The 21,490-nt window shown below is 33.3% G+C and overlaps 1 protein-coding gene across 2 annotated transcripts in view; it reads left to right on the top strand.

Annotated features, from left to right (window-relative positions):
- Alcam (activated leukocyte cell adhesion molecule) overlaps nt 1-12,118 on the top strand; it is a 197,021-nt gene extending 184,903 nt beyond the window's left edge. For both annotated transcript variants that reach the window (XM_046455302.2, XM_046455301.2), the window contains 2 exons: nt 8,082-8,194; nt 9,668-12,118. In XM_046455302.2, the coding sequence (XP_046311258.1) occupies nt 8,082-8,169 (88 nt within the window). In that variant the 3' untranslated portion in view covers nt 8,170-8,194; nt 9,668-12,118. The remainder of the gene's footprint in view (nt 1-8,081; nt 8,195-9,667) is intronic.
- Nucleotides 12,119-21,490: the final 9,372 nt, after the last annotated feature.

Genomic DNA, 21,490 nt, shown 5'->3' with positions numbered 1-21,490 from the left:
GAAATCCAGGCCCATTAATCTCAGGCCAAAACTCTTTCTGCCTCATACACTACTAGAGTTCACCTCCCAGGCTTCTCCCCACGTTAACAAAGGATAATTCTATAATTTAAAATTTCTCTCATAAAGTTACTTAGAAGAGACATTGATGAAGAAATTTTGAGAAAACTAATTACTACAAAGTATAATTTGACTCATTTATAAAAATGGGTACTTTAAAATGCGTCTCTCCTTCAAATCAATAGACTGAAAAACATTTTACTAAAGGGAATAATTTAAGTAAAATTTGTCTCTGTCAGCTGTAAGTGGAGTTCTAACCTGTATAATTTCTTCAGATCTCTGAAATTTTCCAAAATTAAAAATAACATTTAGTCCTCAAGATTATTTTTACCACATTGGTATCAAAATGAAGACAAAAGCATCCATAATGGCTCTTCCCTGCTAGGGATCGAGTATCCAAAATGGTGTGGCTCAAGCGGTGGTGCGCTTGCCTGGCATGCGTGCGGCCCGCGTTCGATCCTCAGCACCACATACAAACAAATGTTGTGTCTGATGAAAAACTAAAAAATAAATAAATATTAAAAAAAAATTCTCTCTCTCTCTATCTATAAAAAAAATTTTTTTAAATGGAGAAATTTATAATAAAATATATGCAAATCTTATATACACAGGCTCAGTGAGCATTTACTCCTCCCCATCCCATCCCCATCTCTCACTACCTACTCGGCCCAGCGAGTAGGTAGTGAGAGATGGTACCTCACACAGTATCTGGTACCTCTCACAGTAGTTAACAGCATAGCACATATGTACAGCTTTGTAACATGGTACATGAGACTGGAGACACAGGGTGAGGACTGGAATCCTGGTTGTGATATTTCCTCGCTTTGTGACTATGGACAAGTTTATTAGTGTATGTAAAATGGAGACATTGAGAAGAAAAAATAATTTCATATCTAGGAAGCACTGAAAACAATATGTGGCACATGAAGGTACTATATGAGTGTCATGGTGACTGGGAGAGTGGGATAAAGAAAGGCACAAGGGAAGTTTTCACTTTTCCCCTGTTAACCATCTCTTATTGTTTGGGTTCCTATCATTTTTATAAACTTTAAAATAAGAAAAATAAACAATTTAAAGTTACCCAATACTTATTTTGTAAATGTATTTCAGGTTTTATTGTACCCTTAACAACCCCTCTTTTCCTATCCCAGATTGCAAGCAGTGTTTAGCCTGATATTATTTTGTGTGAATATGCTGAAATATATCCAAGAGCACACAAGATATTGAAAGATACTGTGATTTGTCCTGAGAAGCACAACTCCCCCAGGAAGATTTGTAGAGTTCCTTCTCAGTGCCTCCTTCTTCTATTTTGTATGACTATGTGGAATCACAAAGGTTACTCTCAATTTCTGGACAACTATATCCACCTAGAAAGTTAAAAAAAAAAAAAAAACGGAAATTAATAAGTATCCCATTTCTCAATGCACCTTTTCTATGATTCTTTTAATTCAGTTATTTTCAAAAGTGTTTTGTACTTACCATTCTTTTTTGTTATTTAGATTTAATTTACTATTTTTCCTTTGATTTCTTGAAGTAAAAATTTAGGTCATTAATATTAGCCTTTCTTCTTTGTTAATACAAGCATTTAAACTATGAACTTCACTCTTGGTACCAACTTACATTCCACAAATGTTAATATGTTGAATTTTCCTCTTTATTCAGCTTAAAATACTTTTTAAATTCTTCTGCGGTTTCTTCCATAGAACCTGTGATTGCAACTCTATTAAATTCCATATGTTTCTCATTTAATTGTTTTATTAGTATTAACTACTCAAATAAGATTTTAGTCCATTGTATAGCACTGATATTTATTATTTTCTAATGATTCCTTGAAGGGTACTTGAAAAAAAAAAAGCAACAAAAATCAGAAAAAATATTTTGACCTTTGACTTTCTTGGTCTGACTTATTTCACTTAGCATTATGTTCTCCATGTCCCATTCACTTAGCAGCAAATGTCATACTTTCATTGTTCTTTATGGCTAATACTCCATTGTGTATACATAGTACATTTTCTTTATTCATTCATCTATTGATGGGAACCTCTGTTGGCTCCATAGCTTGACTATTGTGAATTGTAGTATGGGGATAGATCAGTAACGGGAAGGGAACAAGATGGGAAGGAGGGGAGAGAAAGCAGAAGTACTGGGAACTGAATTAGAGCAGATTATATTCCATATATATAATTATATAATAATGAATCCTGCCAGGCGTGGTGGCTCAAGCCTGTACTCCTAGCAGCAGCATTGGAGGCTGAGACAGGAGGATTGAGAGTTCAAAGCCAACCTCAGCAAAAGAGAGGCACTAAGCAATTCAATGAGACTCTGTCTCTAAATAAAATACAAAAAGGATTGGGGCTGTGGCTTAGGGGTCCAGTGCCCCTGTGTTCAATCCATGGTACCAAAAAAAAAAAAAAAAAAAAAAAGAATCCCAATGTTACAAATAACTAAAATCACCAAGCCTTCATTAACTTTTTTAAAATCTTGAGGTTTATACCTTTGTCAGTTGATACCTAAGAAAGACTTGGGGTTTACATCTATGTTGAAATGTTAAAATAAAAATTTTAAAAACCAACTTATTGGGTGCTTTAGGGTAAAGTAAAAAGTTCATATAAACCTTCCTACCCCTGAGTATTTTTTTCAAATATATACAATCACTTCACATACCGTATAAGAAAGTAATGAGCATGACTTGCATTTCCCCTGTACATCTTTTGTGCTGTTGCTTTTATGTTTGACTTTTGCATACTTATAAACCTCATAATACAGTAATAGTTTATGCTTAAAGTCTATATATTTTTAAAAAATTAAATATGATTAAAATATTTTCTTTTATAATGTCATAGATATTTATTTTTTTCAAACAAATACCCTACAAAACTTTAATGCCTCTGAGCTTTTGTATGGAATCACTTATTTTAGTCTAAAAAATCTCTTTAAGTGCCTATCTACTGGAAAATACTGGAGATTTTGTTTTATTATAATGTTTTTATTTCATTTTCAATTTTGCTGAATATTTTCACTGGCATAGATTTTTAAATTTAATTTTAAATTTAAATACTAGGTTGACATTTTTTAAATATTGAGCACTCTAGAGATGTCCCACTGTCTCCTACTTTGACTATTTTTAATGAGAAATCATTAGATGATCTCTTACACTACTTTTTTAAAAACTTGGGAAATTTTAAGCAATTATTTCTTCAAATATTTTACCGACTTTTTTAGATGAGACTCCTAATATATGAAGAGTAGACCACTTTAAATGGTTCTGCAGGTCACCAAGCCTTCATTAATTTTTAAAATCTTGAGGTTTATACCTTTTTCAATTGATACCTAAGAAAGACTTGGGGTTTACATCTATGTTGATAACTTCTATGGTTATATCTTCATTTTCACCTACAATGTCTGATCTGCTAAGCAAGTCCATACATTTAGTTTATAATTTCTGATCCCTGTTTCTCAGTGATAGAGATTCGACTTTATTTTCATTTTTTCCTTTCTCTTATTGTTATATCCATGTTTTCCTTTAATTTCTTATAAATTTTATAATATCTATATTATAATTTTTCTATTAATTTAATCACTTGTAGATGTGTTTATATTCGCTGATTTTTTTTTACCTAACTATGGTTCATATTGTCCTAATATGTTTAGCATAAAGTTCTCCTTTTCTATTTGGATGCTGGAAATTGGAATTTTTCATTGTTGTGCATTGATTTTGGTTTTGACTGATATCTAACTTATGGATCAACTTAATGTTTTCAAAACTTTGTTTTAAAATTGACTAGGACGGCATATCTAATTTAGTATTCAGAGAAAGAATCAAGTGAACTCATAAATTTCTCATGTTCTTTCTTTACGTAGTTCCTCTTATCTTCTTCAATTCCTGTCACCTCATTCTGGTCAAGTACTGATTGCTTCCTCTCCAACATAATGAAAACCCTGCACTATGCTTGGGTTCCCCTTCTGGTACTGAAATCCAGACAGCACCTCCAGGCAAAAAGCCTGTGTGATCATGGGGTACAGTGCATTTGTTTCTCTTCTCTTGGAAAGTATGTGGCTTTGCTACCTGTCCTAAGACAGAAAATGTTCATTTTAGTTTTTCCATTATTTTATTATTTTATTTTCTTTTGACATGTTCCTGGCTAGAGAACTAGCCAAGTACTTATTATTTCATCACATTCACACTTACTAAATTTTGGCCTAACTCTTCTATCAATTAATGAGTAAAGGATACTAAATTGTTTATTTATCTATTCTCTTTATTCTTATGTCAGTTTTTTCCTATGCTTTTGTTAAGTGCAAATACTTTCAATTGATATGACTTTCTTAGGTATCAAAAGTCTTATCATTTTGAAGCACCTCTAGTTATCATTCCTAATGTGCCTTGTAATAAATTTTACACTCTCTGATACTAAAACAGCCACATGAATTTCATCCTTAATGTTTACATGTATATCTTTTTTCATAGTTTTATTTTCAATTATTTGTTTCTTTACATTTAAAGTGCATCTCTTACATAGAATATGGGTGAGCAAACTGTGATCCCCAAGCTGCTATCTAGTTTTACAAGTAAAGTTTTATTGTAACACACTTATGCTCATTTCTTTATGGAAAATCTATGTTGTTTTCATGCTACAATGGCAGAGTTAACTAGTTAGAACAAAAATCATGTGGCCTGCAAGCCCAGAATAGTTACAGTCCAGACCTTTGAGAAAAACTCATCTACCTTTGATATAATTTATTTGAGTTTTGCTTGCTCAGTACATTTTTATAATCTCTTCCTGTTTATATAAATAAAGAAGGGAGGCATCCTTTTCTTTCTAATAGTCACCATTCCTAAGCAGTTTTAATAGATACCTTTTCATGTTTTTTATAAAGAAAGATGGAGAAAAAAAAATCTAAATCTTATTTTTCCTTGACTGGCATATATTTTATTGACTTGTAAGCTTGTATTATTTTAATATACAGCTAGTAGCTATTAGTATTATAATATTGATTAAAGTCTGTTTATGCATATAATTTTGTATAGTGCTATATTAAAGGTTGGAGTAAGACAGTACAAAAGATCTGTTATTTCAATTTAGTGTTCCTTCTACCTATCTATAGAAAAGCATCTAGTTCTATATTCATATCATACTAATGAATGCTAACTTATAAAGAACGGAGACAAGAAATAGATAATTATCTTATTAAATAGATAATAATAAGAGAGTTTAGTTAATGTAGAAAAATAGATATATATTTTAGTTCCTACCATATTCCAATCATTGTACTATATGCCGTGGGTAAAATATAAATAAAATATGGCCCGTGTTCTCAAGCAGTTTATGGTCAAGTCAAGGAGCCTACATTTTGACTCTGGAGAATGGAGCTGAGGTATTGAAAGGAAAAACTGAATTTTTCTGTGTTTTAGCACAAAATAAAGGAATATATGCAAGATCTCAAATAAAGTTCCAAAGACTTGTGCTGTAAGAATAGAGGCAAAGCAGAGGTGGACTGAATCTTATTTCAACTGCAATTGACTAGTTAAATCCCTGATTGAATTGGGATGATTAGTCCCTCACCTTGTCTGTTTAACAAAGGAAGTGGGAGGACCTTACCCAATGCAAAATAACATTGTGTAGAGCCTCTACAACATTTAAATATGTCATTTCAGATTTAAGAAAGGTTTGGCTATGCAAAGAGAAAGAAAAGCCAACCTATAATCAAAAGTAAAAGTAGACAAGAGAAGCAGACAAATGGATGATGTGGATATTATAGTCAATAGGCAATAAAGTATAAGTAAAATAGAAGAAAAGGTGATTAAGAGATGAGGAAATAGAGAATTGAAATCATATTTAAAAGATTGTAAAATCATGTTGATATTTTTGAACTGAAAAATATGTTAAAAACTAAGATTGTTTTTATTGGGTAAATTGAACAACATTGTTCACAAACATAAGACAAGTAAACTGTAATAAAGATTAATGGGGAAAAACTCAGATTTAAATACAGAGGAAAAAGAATAGTTAAATACAAGCATGAGGGACATCTGGGGCACCTGTAAAATAGCTAGGTTATGTGCCATTGAACCAGAAAGAACAAACAGCAAGATGCCCAGCACCAGTGAAATCACTAAAAAAAACCCTATGGTTTAACCCTACAACTACATGTATGCACCATTATATAAGAGTGGCACAAATTTAAGGTTGAGCTTTTTTAAAAAAAAGGAAACATCAATGAAGCTTCGTAGTAGGATTCTATTTTATATATAAAATAGATGAAGGGACAAAACTATTCTATGAAAATTAAGGCTTTGTTAACCATTGGGAGCTGGTAGTTCGGAGCTATTCTGTTTCTTAAGCTGAGTTCTGTTTACACACATGCATCTAGTTTTTGAAAATTCATTGAATTCTACTTATATGATAAACACATTACCTTATATAAATATTATTTTTCAAAAGAATGTTTACAAGGATTTATAGATTTATAGAAAATCTTAGAGTTCATCCTAGTCTACCTCCCCACCTTTTGTGGTTATAATTACTAAGATTTATTAAATAATTTATCAGCAGAAGAAATTATATCTTAAATATATGTGTATATATACATACATAAATATATATTCTACATTGTTCTTCATTATATTTTCATTTACCTGAAAAATATACAAATGAGAACAGAGTTGTCAGTCATTGTAATTTACCATTTTAGTACAAAATGGAAAATTTCTAGGTGATAATGTCGTAACTCAAGGCATAGACTTGAACTTACATTGTCTCTTTTAGATTTTTAACTTTTATCTTGTCAAATGTCATCATATATTATAGGCTTTGGTCATGTTGGCAGAGTTTGAGGTTGCTTTTCTGCCTTAGGATAGATTTAGAATGTGCAGTTTAAGCTAAATGAAGCACTTTAAAATCACAAATTAAATTCAACTTGTGCTACCTATAATGAATGTTCCAGTTAGAATGAACCATGTTTCCATCTTGTGTGGACATATATCATAATATCTATTACAACTCTTTCCCAAATAAAGTAGTAATTCTGAGAAAATGAATTAAGTAATTCAATTTAAAGCACAGAAATACTTTTAGAGCACAAATGGCATTTTCTACCCTCTATGACTTAAATTCTTAAAAGTAGAAGTATTACTAGGAATTATATTGTGGTATTATTTTGAAATGCAGAGAAGGAAGGGAAGGAGAAGGAAAGGATGCATTCTTGGCAATATAGTTATCACCTGATTTCTCCTGGTTGGATGCCAAATCAAGGAATTCACCTGTAAAATTGAAAAACTGATTTTGATTCTGAAGGGATGGAATCTTGGCATGTGTAGCAATAATGGCCACTAGAATACTGGTTTCCAAACTTCAGCAGAAGCATCAGGTCTTTCAGAGCCTTTTTCCAGAGTTTCTGTTTCTGTATTTCTGGCCTGGGGCTAAGATTTTACATTTCTATCAAATTCCCTTTAGATGCTGATACAGCAGGTCTGGAAACCAGAACTTGAGAACCATCCAATCAAGGCTATCTAAGCTTCTTCCTGCCCATGTTATGCTGTAAAACTGAGTCTCTATAATCTTGCTTTTGATTTCTTTGGTAAAACAGAATTTATAAACACAGACAGGGCATTGGCTCAACTGGGATGTATGATAGGGAATATCAAATGGAAAAAGGCCTTAATGAAACTTTCTCAGACTATTTTTACAGAAAATATTTGCCCAAAATGAAAATATTGACTATCAAATGATAATAATTACTTCTGTGAAAGCAGAGAGAAAAATAACCCAGTTACAACTATGATCCAACACAATATGCACATTCTGTCTTCAAAACAATTGATTTTTTTCTCTTATCATATATTTATGAAACCCAAATTAGCATTTTCTGGAATATGTTTTATTATCAGTCAAGGAGTCACAAAAGTGGAATTGTTTTCCTTAGTCGCTAGTGTATAACTCATTTACTTTTCAGAGATACATTAATTTGAACCATAAACATTTTTAATTAGTCAGTGTAATGATGTTTACTTAATTCTCTTATAGGACTGCATCAAAACATGTAAACAAGGACCTTGGTAATATGGAGGAAAACAAAAAGTTAGAAGAAAACAATCATAAAACAGAAGCCTAAGAGAGAAATGGTTCTAGTTGTCCAGGTGAGTAGGCTGGATGAGGTTTATAAACATAGTTCCTAGGAAAGTGCAGAACTTCTTTGGCGATGAAAGAAAAAGTTTGGACTTTCAGATGCTTCATAATTACAACTTCAAAAGCAGGAAGAGCATTTTTCCAAAGGGAATCTTGATTACTCACACAACACGCAGAAGAATGGAATCTCATCTGTCTCTTCAGCCTCCCCCAAATAATTATTATCTTTTGAATAATAAAAATTATTTTGAAATTTTTATATCCAATTTGAATTTTTTCTAATACCCCCAATTTTTCTTAGTACAAAGAAGTTTTATTCAATAAGTTGATATTTGTGTTCAATAAGAGTAGACTTGTAGTACTTGAAATTTGCTTTCAAAAACAATTAGAACAATATAAAATATAAATATTTTAATATAAGTATATAAGTGGGAGTACATTTGTACAGCCATCTTCCAAACAATTTTAATAAAAAAGCTGACAACCTATGTGTGCATGTATGCAAGTATCCTTGTATCACATACATGTATGTGCTTATACTTATAATGTATACATTACTATTGCATATATTGCACATATTTATATATAATCACTATATTTGTGTGATTTTTAAGGCAGACTCAAAAAGAAGCATGATTCCATGGTATTGCCACTTGCCACTTAAACGTTTTCTTTTCATATTCTTTTGAGTTAACCAAAGGAGTCATTTAGCCTACTTATCTCATGTGTCCTTAATAACAACATCATGTAGCTTACTAATGTAATATTAAAAGCCCTGTCAACTACTATATGTCTTGGGTACCTTATAAATAAAACATCACAAATTGAATGGTTCGCTTGAATTAATCTCATAGAAACAGTGGGCATGGGAAATAATTGTATTTGGAAGAATGTACAGAATAAAGAAAAATAGAATATTTGAAATGAGATTGATTTTTAAAATCTAAAAACCAGAATCTCAAACTTATTGGCTAAAATAAGTCAGAACTGTATTCTTCCTCCTGCCCTGCCTTCCATTGGCCTAATGGACACCATCCTCACAGTTTCCCTTACTACCTAAGGTTCTTTCCAAAATCTTGGTTAGTGTAGATTTTATGTTCTGTTTTCTTCAAGATGAATTAAGCAATTTTTCAACAGAAAATTAAAATTGAAGACAAATCCCACAAATTAGAGTATGATTTGAAGGGATGAGTATATTTCTTAACCTGAAGAGAAATGGAATGAAATATTTTTCCTGAAACACCTTCTAATCTTCATATGAATTAAGCAATTAAAAAAAACACACATACTCTCAACAATTCCAAAAGATAATTTATTAAAGGCCTATAGCAATGGCTGGGTTTACAGATAGGCTCAGGCACAATGGAGCTTTAAAGATTCCCCTCGTGGAGCAATGCCTATCACTTTTAGTACAAAGCATCTGTTGATGGTAGAAAATGATTGCTATGGTAACTTATTTAAATTATGTTTTTTCCTCGTTTCAGAGAAAAAAATCATATAGACCAATTGAAGCATGAACGTGGATTGTATTTAAGACATAAACAAAGACATTGACAGCGATTCATGGTTCAAGTATTAAGCAGTTCATTCTACCAAGCTGTCACAGGATTATAGAGAATTATCTCAAGTAAAACAATGAAATGAAATTACAAAAAATAACAAGTTTTGGCAGCCATGATAATAGGTCATATGTTGTGTTTGGTTTGAATTTTTTTTCTGTAAATGTCTGCACTGAGGATTTCTTTTTGGTTTGCCTTTTATGTAAATTTTTTACGTAGCTATTTTTATACACTGTAAGCTTTGTTCTGGGAGTTGCTGTTAATCTGATGTATAATGTAATGTTTTTATTTCAATTGTTTATATGGATAATCTGAGCAGGTACATTTCTGATTCTGATTGCTATCAGTTATGCCCCAAACTTTCTCACAAGTACCTAAAACCCAAAGGTGGAAGCTTGTAAAGATTGGGGACACACACATTGCTCTATTCAAAGACTGATGTTTTTTCACAAGGGAGGGGAGGTAGAGAGTCAGATTAACAAACACCATGGGAGCTAATTCTGGGTGTGCCACCCACTGACACCCAGAAGCCACCACAGACACATTCAGACACATATGCATGATAATAGTACTCCCAAACTGTCAATTTTGCCTTTTTTGAAAAAGACATAATGCAGAATTTGGGTAACACTTACCTTTAGAGACACCTGCTAGTAAATTATTTTCTGTCAAAGGAATCAACAAACCAACGTGTGAGAGACTGTTTGGAAACATCATGGACAACATTCCCATTTTCATGTATCACAATGTAAATCACTGTAATTAAATATCGGTGTTAAATCCTTTGGGTTATCCACTGCCTTAAAATTATACCTATTTCCTTTTAAAAGAAAAGATATCAGTCAGAATTGGAGATTTTTAACAGTGGTCATTATCAAAGCTGTGTTATTTTCCACAGAATATAGAATATATATTTTTTTCGTGTGTGTTTTTGTTAACTACGCTACAGATATTGAATGCACCTTGAGATAATTTAGTGTTTTTAACTGGTACATAATTTATCAATCAGTACATGAAAGTGTAATAATAAAATATCTATGTATCTTTAGTTACATTCAAATTTGTAACTTTATAAACATGTTTTATGCTTGAGGAACTTTTTAAGGTCTTAGCATAAATGGAAACTTTTTGAAGTAGACTGGATATGGGCTAATAGCTTCTTGTGACTAGACTTTTAAACTTTGCTCTTTCAGGCAGAAGCCTGGCTTCTGGGAGAACACTGCACAGCCATTTTTGTCCAATAATTTACATAAGTTTGACTGAAAAAAAAATGAGCATTAGATTTCCAGTTACAGAACTCTGTTCCTTAAGGGGAAAAGCAAAACTGGTGTTTATTTTTTAGAGACATAGAATAAAAAATTATGAAGGCAATGAAAAAATAATTGAAGATGGAGATTTGGAATATTTTGCCACTTCTGCATTATTTAGAAACATGTTATTGTACATTTGTAAGCCGTTTATTGTCTGAGCAATAGTAACTCAGTTTAATAAAAGCTTCCTGTAGTGCATTGGTATGGATTAAATACATAAAATATTCTATTAGACTCAATGCTGTATAAAATATTATGGGAAAAAATGTTATTTTGCCTCTAAACTTTGATTTATTGAAGTTTTATTTGGCAGGAAAAAAAATTGAATCTTGGTCAATATTTAAACCAAAGTGAAAGGGGAAAAACCAAAGTTATTTGTTTTGCATGGCTAAGCCATTCTGTTATCTCTGTAAATACTGTGATTTCTTTCTCTTTCTTCTCTTTAGAATTTTGTTAAAGAAATTCTAAAATTTTTAAACACCTGCTTTCCACCGCAAACCATGAACACTAAAATGAAATCATTTCCATATTAATATTTTTTTCCTTTTTCTTTTGGTGTGGGAGATCAAAGGTTTTAAGTCTTACTTCTAAGATATGTTTGCAGACAAAAAGCAACATGACAATAGAATGAGAAAATTTAGAAATAGAAAAATTGTTATGCTACAATTATGGCTTGGCTTCCACTTGCAATGGTTAACTAAGTCCAAACACAGCTGTCAGAACCTAGAGAGAAGAACAGGAGAAACTCATAGCACTGGACCAAGAGCGGAAAGTCTCCCAGGAAAAAGAGGACAACATTATTACACTGAATCGTGCCTGGAGAAAGGGGAGAGCTCGTGTGTGTGATGGCAGCCATGTACACAGCGATAGGAGAAGAGGATTCACAGTCCTCAACTGCCCAAGTCTGGCCTCACCGATTTATCTCTTTCAGAAGAGGAGACAGGTTTTACCAGTTTGAGATTCACTCCCTATATGTGATTATAGGAATTGTATGTGGAAATGGATTAACATACCCTTCTATACCTAAAAGATAATAAAAATGGAATATGTCTTCACATATCTCTCACCACCGCTGTCTGCCTCTTGTCTGCATCAGTGATTGTATATAAAGTGATTGTCCTTCATAAAAAGTGAAAAAAATAATTGTGACTGTCCATCCCTCTGGAGAGGGAGTGCAGAAAAGTAAAATTACCAGTTCCCTCTTACAACATCAGATAGGCTCCCACAATGAGCACCCAGATTACAGCAGGGTGGACCATTCTTCAATGATTGTGTTTATTGTGGGTGTGCCCTGTGACTGTGGGTGTGCCCTGTGACTGACACTTATATATTTCTTGATTTTTGTCAATAACACATCATTCAAATTACAATTTGGAATTACATAGGCATGAACTTGCACAGAAATGTTTTCCCTTCAAAATAAGGTAAAGCTGGTTGTGCATATCAGAGGTAGAAATAAATATTTATTGATCCCATACTATATGTCAATTTAATCATATCTAATTTAATCATTAATGACTATAAGTAGTACTGAGCACTCTCCACTTAACAACTGAAAACCTGAGGTTTAGAAAATCTTCATAACTTCAAAGCAGCTATGTTGGTATCAAACCAGATTTTATTCCTTGTGCCAGTCTGCTATATTTCCCAAAGTTTCTCTAAAAAAATGTTCCTTTTCCTAACTTATAAAATTAGAAAGTGTTACTAGACACGTGAATTGGTTATACTGTGGATAAAGGATTATCCCAAAATGTTTAAATCATTTCTAGGCCAATATTGCATAATTTTCAACTGTATGTTGACTAAATGCATTAGCCATTTTATTACTATATGTATATTACACATATAATATATACATATTCTATATTGCATTTTAAACACAAATATATTGCTATCACATGTTAAAATGCCCATAGTGAGACAGAAACCGCACTGATTTATAATTTGCACTGCTTCACTGAATTTCTCTCTATATCCTGAGAAGATGTTTTCCCATTTCATAGAAGAAAATAATCCAAATAACTTTGTCTATAGTCACAGATGTGTGGGGCAGGTAAGCCATGACTCAAAATGGCTTTGAAAAACATAAAGAATCAAGTACAAACTATCAATCCCATTTTAAAAATTAGTACAGGAGCCGGGCACAGTGGTGCATGCCTGTAATCCCAACAACTGTGGAGGAGGCTGAAACAGGAGGATCAGGAGTTGAGACCAGTCTCAGAAATTTAGTGAGACACTATCTCAAAATAAAAAGGGGCTGGGGATGTGGCTCAGTGGTTAAGTGCCCCTGGGTTAAATTCCCACTACCAAAAACAAACAAAATAATAATAATAATAATGTAGTGTATTTGACCTTACAAACATCACATTTTCCCAACAGAAAATACTTCAGTAAAACATAGGAAGTATATTTCTTATCTAAGCTTCTTAATAAAAAATATTTTAAAAATATATTGTATTGGGGAAATATGAAGCCAAAAAAAACTAGAGCTCATTATTCCCCAGTACTCTGTCTTCACCTACTTATCATCATCATTACAATTCAATTTATTTTTTCCAAAATTCTGTCTCCCATTTTTTCTTATGATTTTCTCATGCAAAAATATTCATTGAAAAAGATGAACATATGGTCATATGACCCTAAAAGCAGATTCCATTTTCATGCTATTCGTCCTATCTCTTTTAATTATATATCTCTGGAGAAGGTTTTGTTTTCAATGGCTAAGCAGCCAAATGAGAGAAAAGACCTTCAGTCATCTATAATATGCATACACATGCACACAGGCACACACACAGGGGCATGTTTTATTCCATTTTCTTGAATGGGGGCCCAAGATTTGTTTATCAGAAAAGGAATTGTTTGAAGGACTACAAAATGTTTGTCAAACAGGAAGAAGCTAAGGGGTAACAAGTATTCCTGACATTTTGACAGGATGAATCCCTAAGTCTCATAGGTGCAAGAATAGTTGCAATAAAATTTCATTTTGCAGAAGATAGCTGCAATAAAATAATAAAATTTCTTGATACTATAAACTCTATAGTATCAAGAAACAAATGAGGGCTCAAGATCACAAAGGCTCAAAACAAGTTATTAGATGCTTGAGAAAGCTTGTATGATCAGAGAGCAGAGGCTATGGTCTCCAGAAAGTAAAGTTTTTGATAAAAATTGTATTTGAAAACTCTTACAACTTAATTTGTACTATTTGGGAGCTAAATAATCAGAATGAAATCTCACATCTTTTCATAATTATTTTCCTTCTGATTCTACTTTCTCAGGTAGGCCAGGATAATTTGAGCTTCAAATGGAAGTTTAAATTGACACCTTGATTCACATAACACATGAGAAGTTTACTTCCACAGAAATAGCAGTTGGAGGTTGGACAGCCCCCTATAATTCTGAGAATTCTCACCAGTAAGGAAACCACATTAATAGTTAAATAGGATATAGTTACTGCTGGAAAATCAATTCACAGCACTTTCCTTGGAATGGTTTATTAAGGAAATGGAATATTTCTGTTAAAAAAAAGATTTATATCTATGCTGTAGAGTCATTCCTTGGATGCTACACCATTACCAAAACATTTTACTCTGAAATTTGGGGCTTCTAGAGATTTTTAATGACAGCTCGTTTCTTTTCTTAGGTTGATTACAATTTCCCTAACACCAAGTTTAAACTAGTTTTTTATGGACAGACAAGTAGTCATAACCTACCATTGGATATGATTTCAAGGGGGAAAGACTATTATTTTAAACATTTGTAGGCTCATTTACAGTAATAAATTTTTTATAATTTCTCTTAATGTAAAACTTTGTTCTTTGTTTTTAACAATTGCATAGAAGTTGTTTAAGGGATGATGAATTTTGGGTCACACTGGCAAAAGCATCATGTAAACAACAGTTCCATCATTCCTCGTATTCCTAACTGATGAATCTGTTTCCAGAGAAATGTGATTACATGGTTGCCTGCAGTCGCTTTGTTATTCTCCCTTGTATTTGGTTTTTCTTTAATGTTATAAAATCGAGTTATCAAAATATCAAATATTCACAGTCATCACCACAGTTCTCACTATATTTTCCTGATGGTAACAGTAATATATGTTATCAGAGTTCAATTTTAAAAACACATAGGTTTAGATGTATAATTTTTATGAGGTTTCTGTAACATAGAAGAAGTGAAATTTACATCTTTGCCCAGTGACTTCTGGCATTGCATGGAATGGAACCCTGTGGAGAGGAAGTTTTCGTTGTTTCAGCCTCATGGTTGCTCTCCCTTCCTACTGGAAGTAGGAAATGGATGTGTCTATAGGTAGGGGGCATGAAATCTCATCTCAATTTTTCATTTAGAATGATTTCTCCAAGATTTTGATACAGTGGGGAAATCGTGTAGTTGTAGGCAAAGTCAAATGGGCTTTACCAAAATAGTTTGATTCCAATTTAGAAAATAAACATCAGAATGGAGCAGCTGAGGTTTAGAAGTTAGAGGTGAGGACAGGGAGCTGTTAAGTTATGATTTCAGTCTAACATTCAGCTTGAATTTTCAACTATAAAGCACGCGTATTTACAATGTCACTTACCTGAGCTTTTGGTATGAGATGGCTTTGTGTGATGAGAATGCAATTACATGTCAATAACGGTCCACACTAACCTTAGTTTTGTGCCTGGCTTACATTTTCTTCTTAGAAGAAGGTACTACAGGATAAGTCTTTCCCCTCTGTGCATTGATCAGAAAACACCTTCCCAAATTAAAACCTTTTGCAAAAGCACCCTGTCTTGTTTCTTTAATGGTCCATTTTTTTCATTAATTGCCCTAATCCTTTACCTTTCCTGGTATCCATGCCCTTTGCCTTATAATTTTACAGGTTCTTCTGCAAAATGATAAGAGCATATTTTTCCAACCATTGGCACAAGATTGGAATATGTGATTTGCTTTAGTCAAAATAATCATGTGGAAGTGACAATTTTGACTCTAAACTTCAAGTGGTCAATCATGTTTCTCCTCACCCTTTTGCTCTTTGGTCATCACTATGAGAAGGACAAACTACGGCAAGTCACCTAATGCCAGGAGGTTGAGAGAGACAGAACACAGTTCTGTACTAGGTTGGGTGCTTCCTGCAAGCCCAACCTACAGCAGAGTCCCTAGGTAACCCACAGCCACATGAGAAAGCCAGGCAACATCACCTGCATCCAGTCCCCATCAACTGTCTCTCAGATGACCCACATTCAACCCACATGCATTACATTAATAAATATCTGTTGTCTGAAGCCACTGAATTTTTAGATTGATGTTACTCAACAAATTGCTCACTGGTATACTCCCAGGGGCAACTGAGTTCCTATTTTACTTATTAGGTTCAAATAATATCAAGAGTATTTATTTCACAAAAATTCAGACACATTTTATTTAAGTCCAAAATGTGCTTTGGAAGTGCTTCTCTTGACCCTAAACTTTCTGGAACCAATATTTACTACCTAGGATCCTCAATTCCCAATATGCTATTGAATGTACTTTGGTATTAACATTTAAGAATGAGTTGCAGTAATAAAAGATAACTAACACTTCAGGGATATTTTTTAAGTATATAAATGATAAACAAATCCTTAGGAAGACTGGGTACGTTTGTGTATTTGCCTGGCTCTGGTCTGAATCAGTCCTTTCTCATTTTTTCAAAAGTTCATCATTCAAGATAGGTTCATAAATTTGCTCTCTCTATATGCCCACATAATGACATGCCAATACTTTTTCCTCAAATTAGAAATTATATTCAGCCTAGTTATTCTGCTGACATTACATTCTTCACTAAATGTCAGAGTCTCTTAAAAAATATTCTCAGCTCAAAAGGCCTAATTAGGTTTTCGGTAATTCATGTCATTGGTCATTAGGACAATCATACAAATTAGCAAGTACCCAGGTGCTGGTGCACTAAATCAAGACGTGAACCTAAAACCTGACAGGCAACAATCCTAAAAGAAATCCGAAAAGTTTTCTTATTGCTTTCATTAACCTTTTCCTTCTATTTTCACATTTCAGGCTCTAGATCTCTAGACCTTAAAACTCCTCAGCAGAAAGGTTCAAGGAAGGGATGAAAATAAAATGGACTATTTAAATGGCAAACAGTTGGGAAGGAGTGGTGAAATATACCTACGCATGCATAAACCCTCACCAAATTACCCTGCAAGCTAGCATGTCCTGATAATCCACCACATCCTAGATGAGGTAATAGTAGTGACAGTGGGAAGGGAGAGACTGGCACTTTACTTTTTGAATTCTCAAGTGGCAAAAGGCATTCTTGAAAGACAGCTAAAGGGACTGATTTAATAGGAAGACATGGCCTTTACAAACAAGCAGACTTTGTATTTCTAAATGAATAATAAGGATCTACTATTTATCAGAAGCACATCCTGTAGCACAACACCTAAACCCCTGAGATTTAATTACCTTATCTATACAATAGAAGCAATACTAAATCAGAACTTGCCCTTTAAAGAATAAAATGTACACATTATAATTTCTCTGGGACTCATAATGAGTAGAGAGTGCACAATACCACAGATCAGGGGAAACCCAATTCAATTGAGAGGATAGGTTCAAAGATGGAAATGATAAGACAAAAATAGGTTTAAAAAATACATGAAAATTATAAGCAGCATCTTTTCCCATACTGGAAAGCTCAGTCTCTGAGAGCTACTGACTTGTTGGCGTTATTTAGTCTGATTAATCCTTGTGAAAACGTTGGCCTAGCTGTTTGTGGAAATGCTCTCTGTGTATACACATTTCTAGTCTTAGCTGAAGTCAGATCCAGGATGCTGTTGAATAGTAATATCAAGATTTATCATAGGCAAAGGGATCCCAATACCTCCTCCATTGTAGGCACTCTGAGGTCATCCTACTTTTCCCCTGTCTATTGCAATTAACAATAAAGATGACACAGTTTGACTCAGCACAGATAAGATCAATATGGGGGACAATTTGGTATGAGACTTCCAATTCCATCAGTTTAGTTACTTGCTTCTTTTGTGTCTTCATCTACTGAAACTATATGATATTGTGAGCTATGTTGGGGAGAGAGATTAAATAATTAAATGACACAGGTTGAAATAAAGGCATCAGCAGATGAGAATCTTCTCACCTACCTGCCCTATTCCCTGCTCTTTCCCCATGCTCTGAGAATATGGAAGCTGTAGACACACACAAAGGAATGATGAAGTGGGAACACAGAAAAAAAGCTGTCTTGCTTCACTTCTAGGTCCAGACCTTAGGGTAAATTGGGGAAAAAAAAAGTCTCATCTTTCAATGAAGATGGGATGTCTTATACTGGAGGCCATTACTGAGTTGAGGCTATGTTTTATGATTTAATGTGACTATAGAATTGTTTATTATCTATGAGAGAACAAAAATTTTGTGTTCTGCCCAAGTTTCCATCCAGGAGTGGGGGGAACTTTAAAGCAGTTTTGGCCTGGGTATCTGGGTTTTAGATTCAACGTCTTTGAGTGGACAATACGACAACCAAATTGATTGCTAATTTTATACCTTAGTATTTTTGTTTTGTTTTATTCCAGGGATTAAAGCCAGGGGTGCTTAACCACTGAGCCACATCCCCAGCCCTTTTTATGTTCTATTTTGAGACAATGTCTTGCTAAGTTCCTTAGGGACTCCCTAAGTTGCTGAGGCTAGCTTTGAACTCACAGTCTTGCTGCCTCAGTCTCCTGAGCTTACTATTTGTATACCTAGCCCACATTATTATTTTTATACCTAGCTTTAACAAAGGAAAAGTGACCATCTGCCATACCATATGGAGTCTATAAGTGACATCAGTTAGACTGCAAAAAAAAATGATTTTAAATAACAACCCTGTTTGTAATAATTTCTTATTTGCCTTTGCTCCAACTTTTCTACTCTTCTGCTAGTCTTATACACACACCAAATAGAGGTTGACACAAATTATCTGATCATCATTACAACTAACAAGGTGTGTTTTCTATTGTGCACATTACAAATTCAATTTTGTAAACAAATCCATCTTCTATTGTGTAAATCAGTAAGTTAATAAGTAACTTAGAAAACAGTCTCCTAGCAGCCTTGCAGTTACTGCCAGTGACAAAGGATTTAAAGGATTTAGGGTCCTTGATCTAAATTAATGCATGACCTGATTATAAAATACATTACAATGAAATCCAACCATTACAGAATCTTTTTCAAAATTAAAATAACACACGGTTAGAGTATCATTTCCTTGAACTTCCTCTGCATCTTAAGCAACTTATAAATAAAATGCAAGGACAATCATTCTAAATGTAATGTTTAATACCACAGACAGGCTCTTCCCATAGAAGCTAGCAATTTTAATCCCTTTATTATTAATTTGATTAATGCAAACTAATATATGTAGCAATGGAGGAACAGAGGCAAATCAAAATTAGCACACTGATTCATTTAAATTTAAATTGCTGAGAAATTACAGGCTCTTGAGCCTGTGATATCAAGCAAAGGAAAAAATATTCCCTGTACAAAATAATAGATTTTTTCTATATGAAGAATCCAGGGAAATATTTCAAGATCAAAATGACTTTGTGTATTCTGGAATGATGTATATTCCCTGAGGACTTAGGGGAAGAAAAATAAAATCCGTAACACACCTGAATGACAGCAGAGGAACTCCAAAGGCAACTTAGCTAACCAAGAATTCAGGTGCTCAATGAGAGGGTCATCCAAGCTACAAACAACCCCTTGGAGAAATAGAACCAAGATAATTTTATAAACCTCATTTATACTTCATTTTCCATGTGATTGCCCTTTTTGCATTTCACTGATGATTTTAGGTAGAACTTTTTCTTCTTCACCTTGAAGAATACATGATATTCTATGGAAGATAATTTCCTTTGCATTTTGATTTTAAAGTGTAATGTACACACACATACAATTTAGTCATGTAATTTGTAAATAAATAATTTCAAGTTCAGAGAAATGCTTTCCAAAGACTCTAAACCCATAGTAAGGAAAATACATATTTATTTCTATTTGTGATAGAAATAAAAATGTATTTATGTCCCCCCTCTTTAATTATCCAAATGCTCTCTTTCTTTAAAGTTAAGCAGCATGAAGGTGTCATCTTTACTTTATTTTCTAATATGTCTTCCAAGCACCTATTAAAGTGTCTGGTTCATAATACACACTCAATAAATATCTAGAGAAAGACGGAAGGGAGAAAGGAAAAAAGGGCAGGGAAAGACAAGTGTGTTACAGGATACACAGTAACTGAGGATGTAAATTCAGACAGTCTACTAACTAATGAGTCTATCTCCACCTAATTAGCGTTTAGGCTATTAATTTAACTGCCATATTTAATCACTCCTAAAGCCCATATTTTTCTTTTGTACATTTTAACATGCCTATAATTCAGATATAAGTTATGTCTAATGACCCCCTGCTTTGCCTGGCAACCATCATGAAAGAGTTGCCATTTCATTTAAAAAAAAATCAAAAGTTTCAAAACTTCCAACATCAATCCTTGCAAAATTAAATCTCAGTAAACTGGAGGAAAACACGGAACATTCTTTTAATCTGTAGTATGTAGACAAGTGTGGGAGGAGTTGGAAAGATTGTGGATCAAACGACTTGGGCAAGTTCCAAATGGAATTCAAAAGTAGAACACCTTTACATCTTTGTAAAGCTGACTTAGGAGCCCATAACAAATGGACTTCAAATATATTTTGGCCCTTGATGAGACAAAGGAAAATGTACCAAAAAAAAAAAAAGCCAATCTTAATGATTATGAACCCAAAAGCTATTGGAAAATCTATACTCCGAATGTTGAGAAATTTTAGAAATTCTTAGCTAACATTGTCTCCTGATATTATTGATTGTATCTATGATAAGAGTTACATATAATTAAAAAATGAATATTTAGCCAGGTTCAGTGATGCACACCTGTAATCCCAGCTACTTGGGAGACTGAGGCAGAATTGCTTAAGCCCAGGATTTAGAATCAACCAGTGCAACACAGAGACACCCTGTTTTTTTAAATAATAATGAATGTCTAAATAATTCTAGAAGATCCTTTTTAGTAGGTAGAAAATAAGAATTCTAAGGTATAAAATAATGTGTGATAGCTTTATTTTATTTCATGTATCTTTCCTGATACATGAAATAATTGTGAGTCTTGCAACTGATGGCATTTTGGGTCCATGAATTATAGGACATGATAAGTAAACCAAGGACAAACTACAAAGAATGGGTCATATTAGCCAAAGAAGTGTAAATAATACTATCATCAATGAATTTGAATTGTACAGTTATCAATGACATTGGACTTTCGAAATCTTCTCTGTATGTTAGTGTGGGGCACCTATGGAGAATTTCTTCAAGTTTTCTGAGGCCTCAGGTTCTTCTTATAAAACAATGTGAACAATGGCTTCCTCAAAGGATTGTTGTGAGAAATAAA

Source organism: Marmota monax, unplaced genomic scaffold, assembly GCF_021218885.2.
Source record: "Marmota monax isolate L192 unplaced genomic scaffold, Marmota_monax_Labrador192_F-V1.1 WCK01_AAM20220418_F8-fsc00053, whole genome shotgun sequence".
NCBI classification, from domain to species: domain Eukaryota; kingdom Metazoa; phylum Chordata; class Mammalia; order Rodentia; family Sciuridae; genus Marmota; species Marmota monax.
The sequence above is the reverse complement of the archived record's forward strand: the minus strand, read 5'-3'. Positions and strand labels throughout refer to the sequence as shown.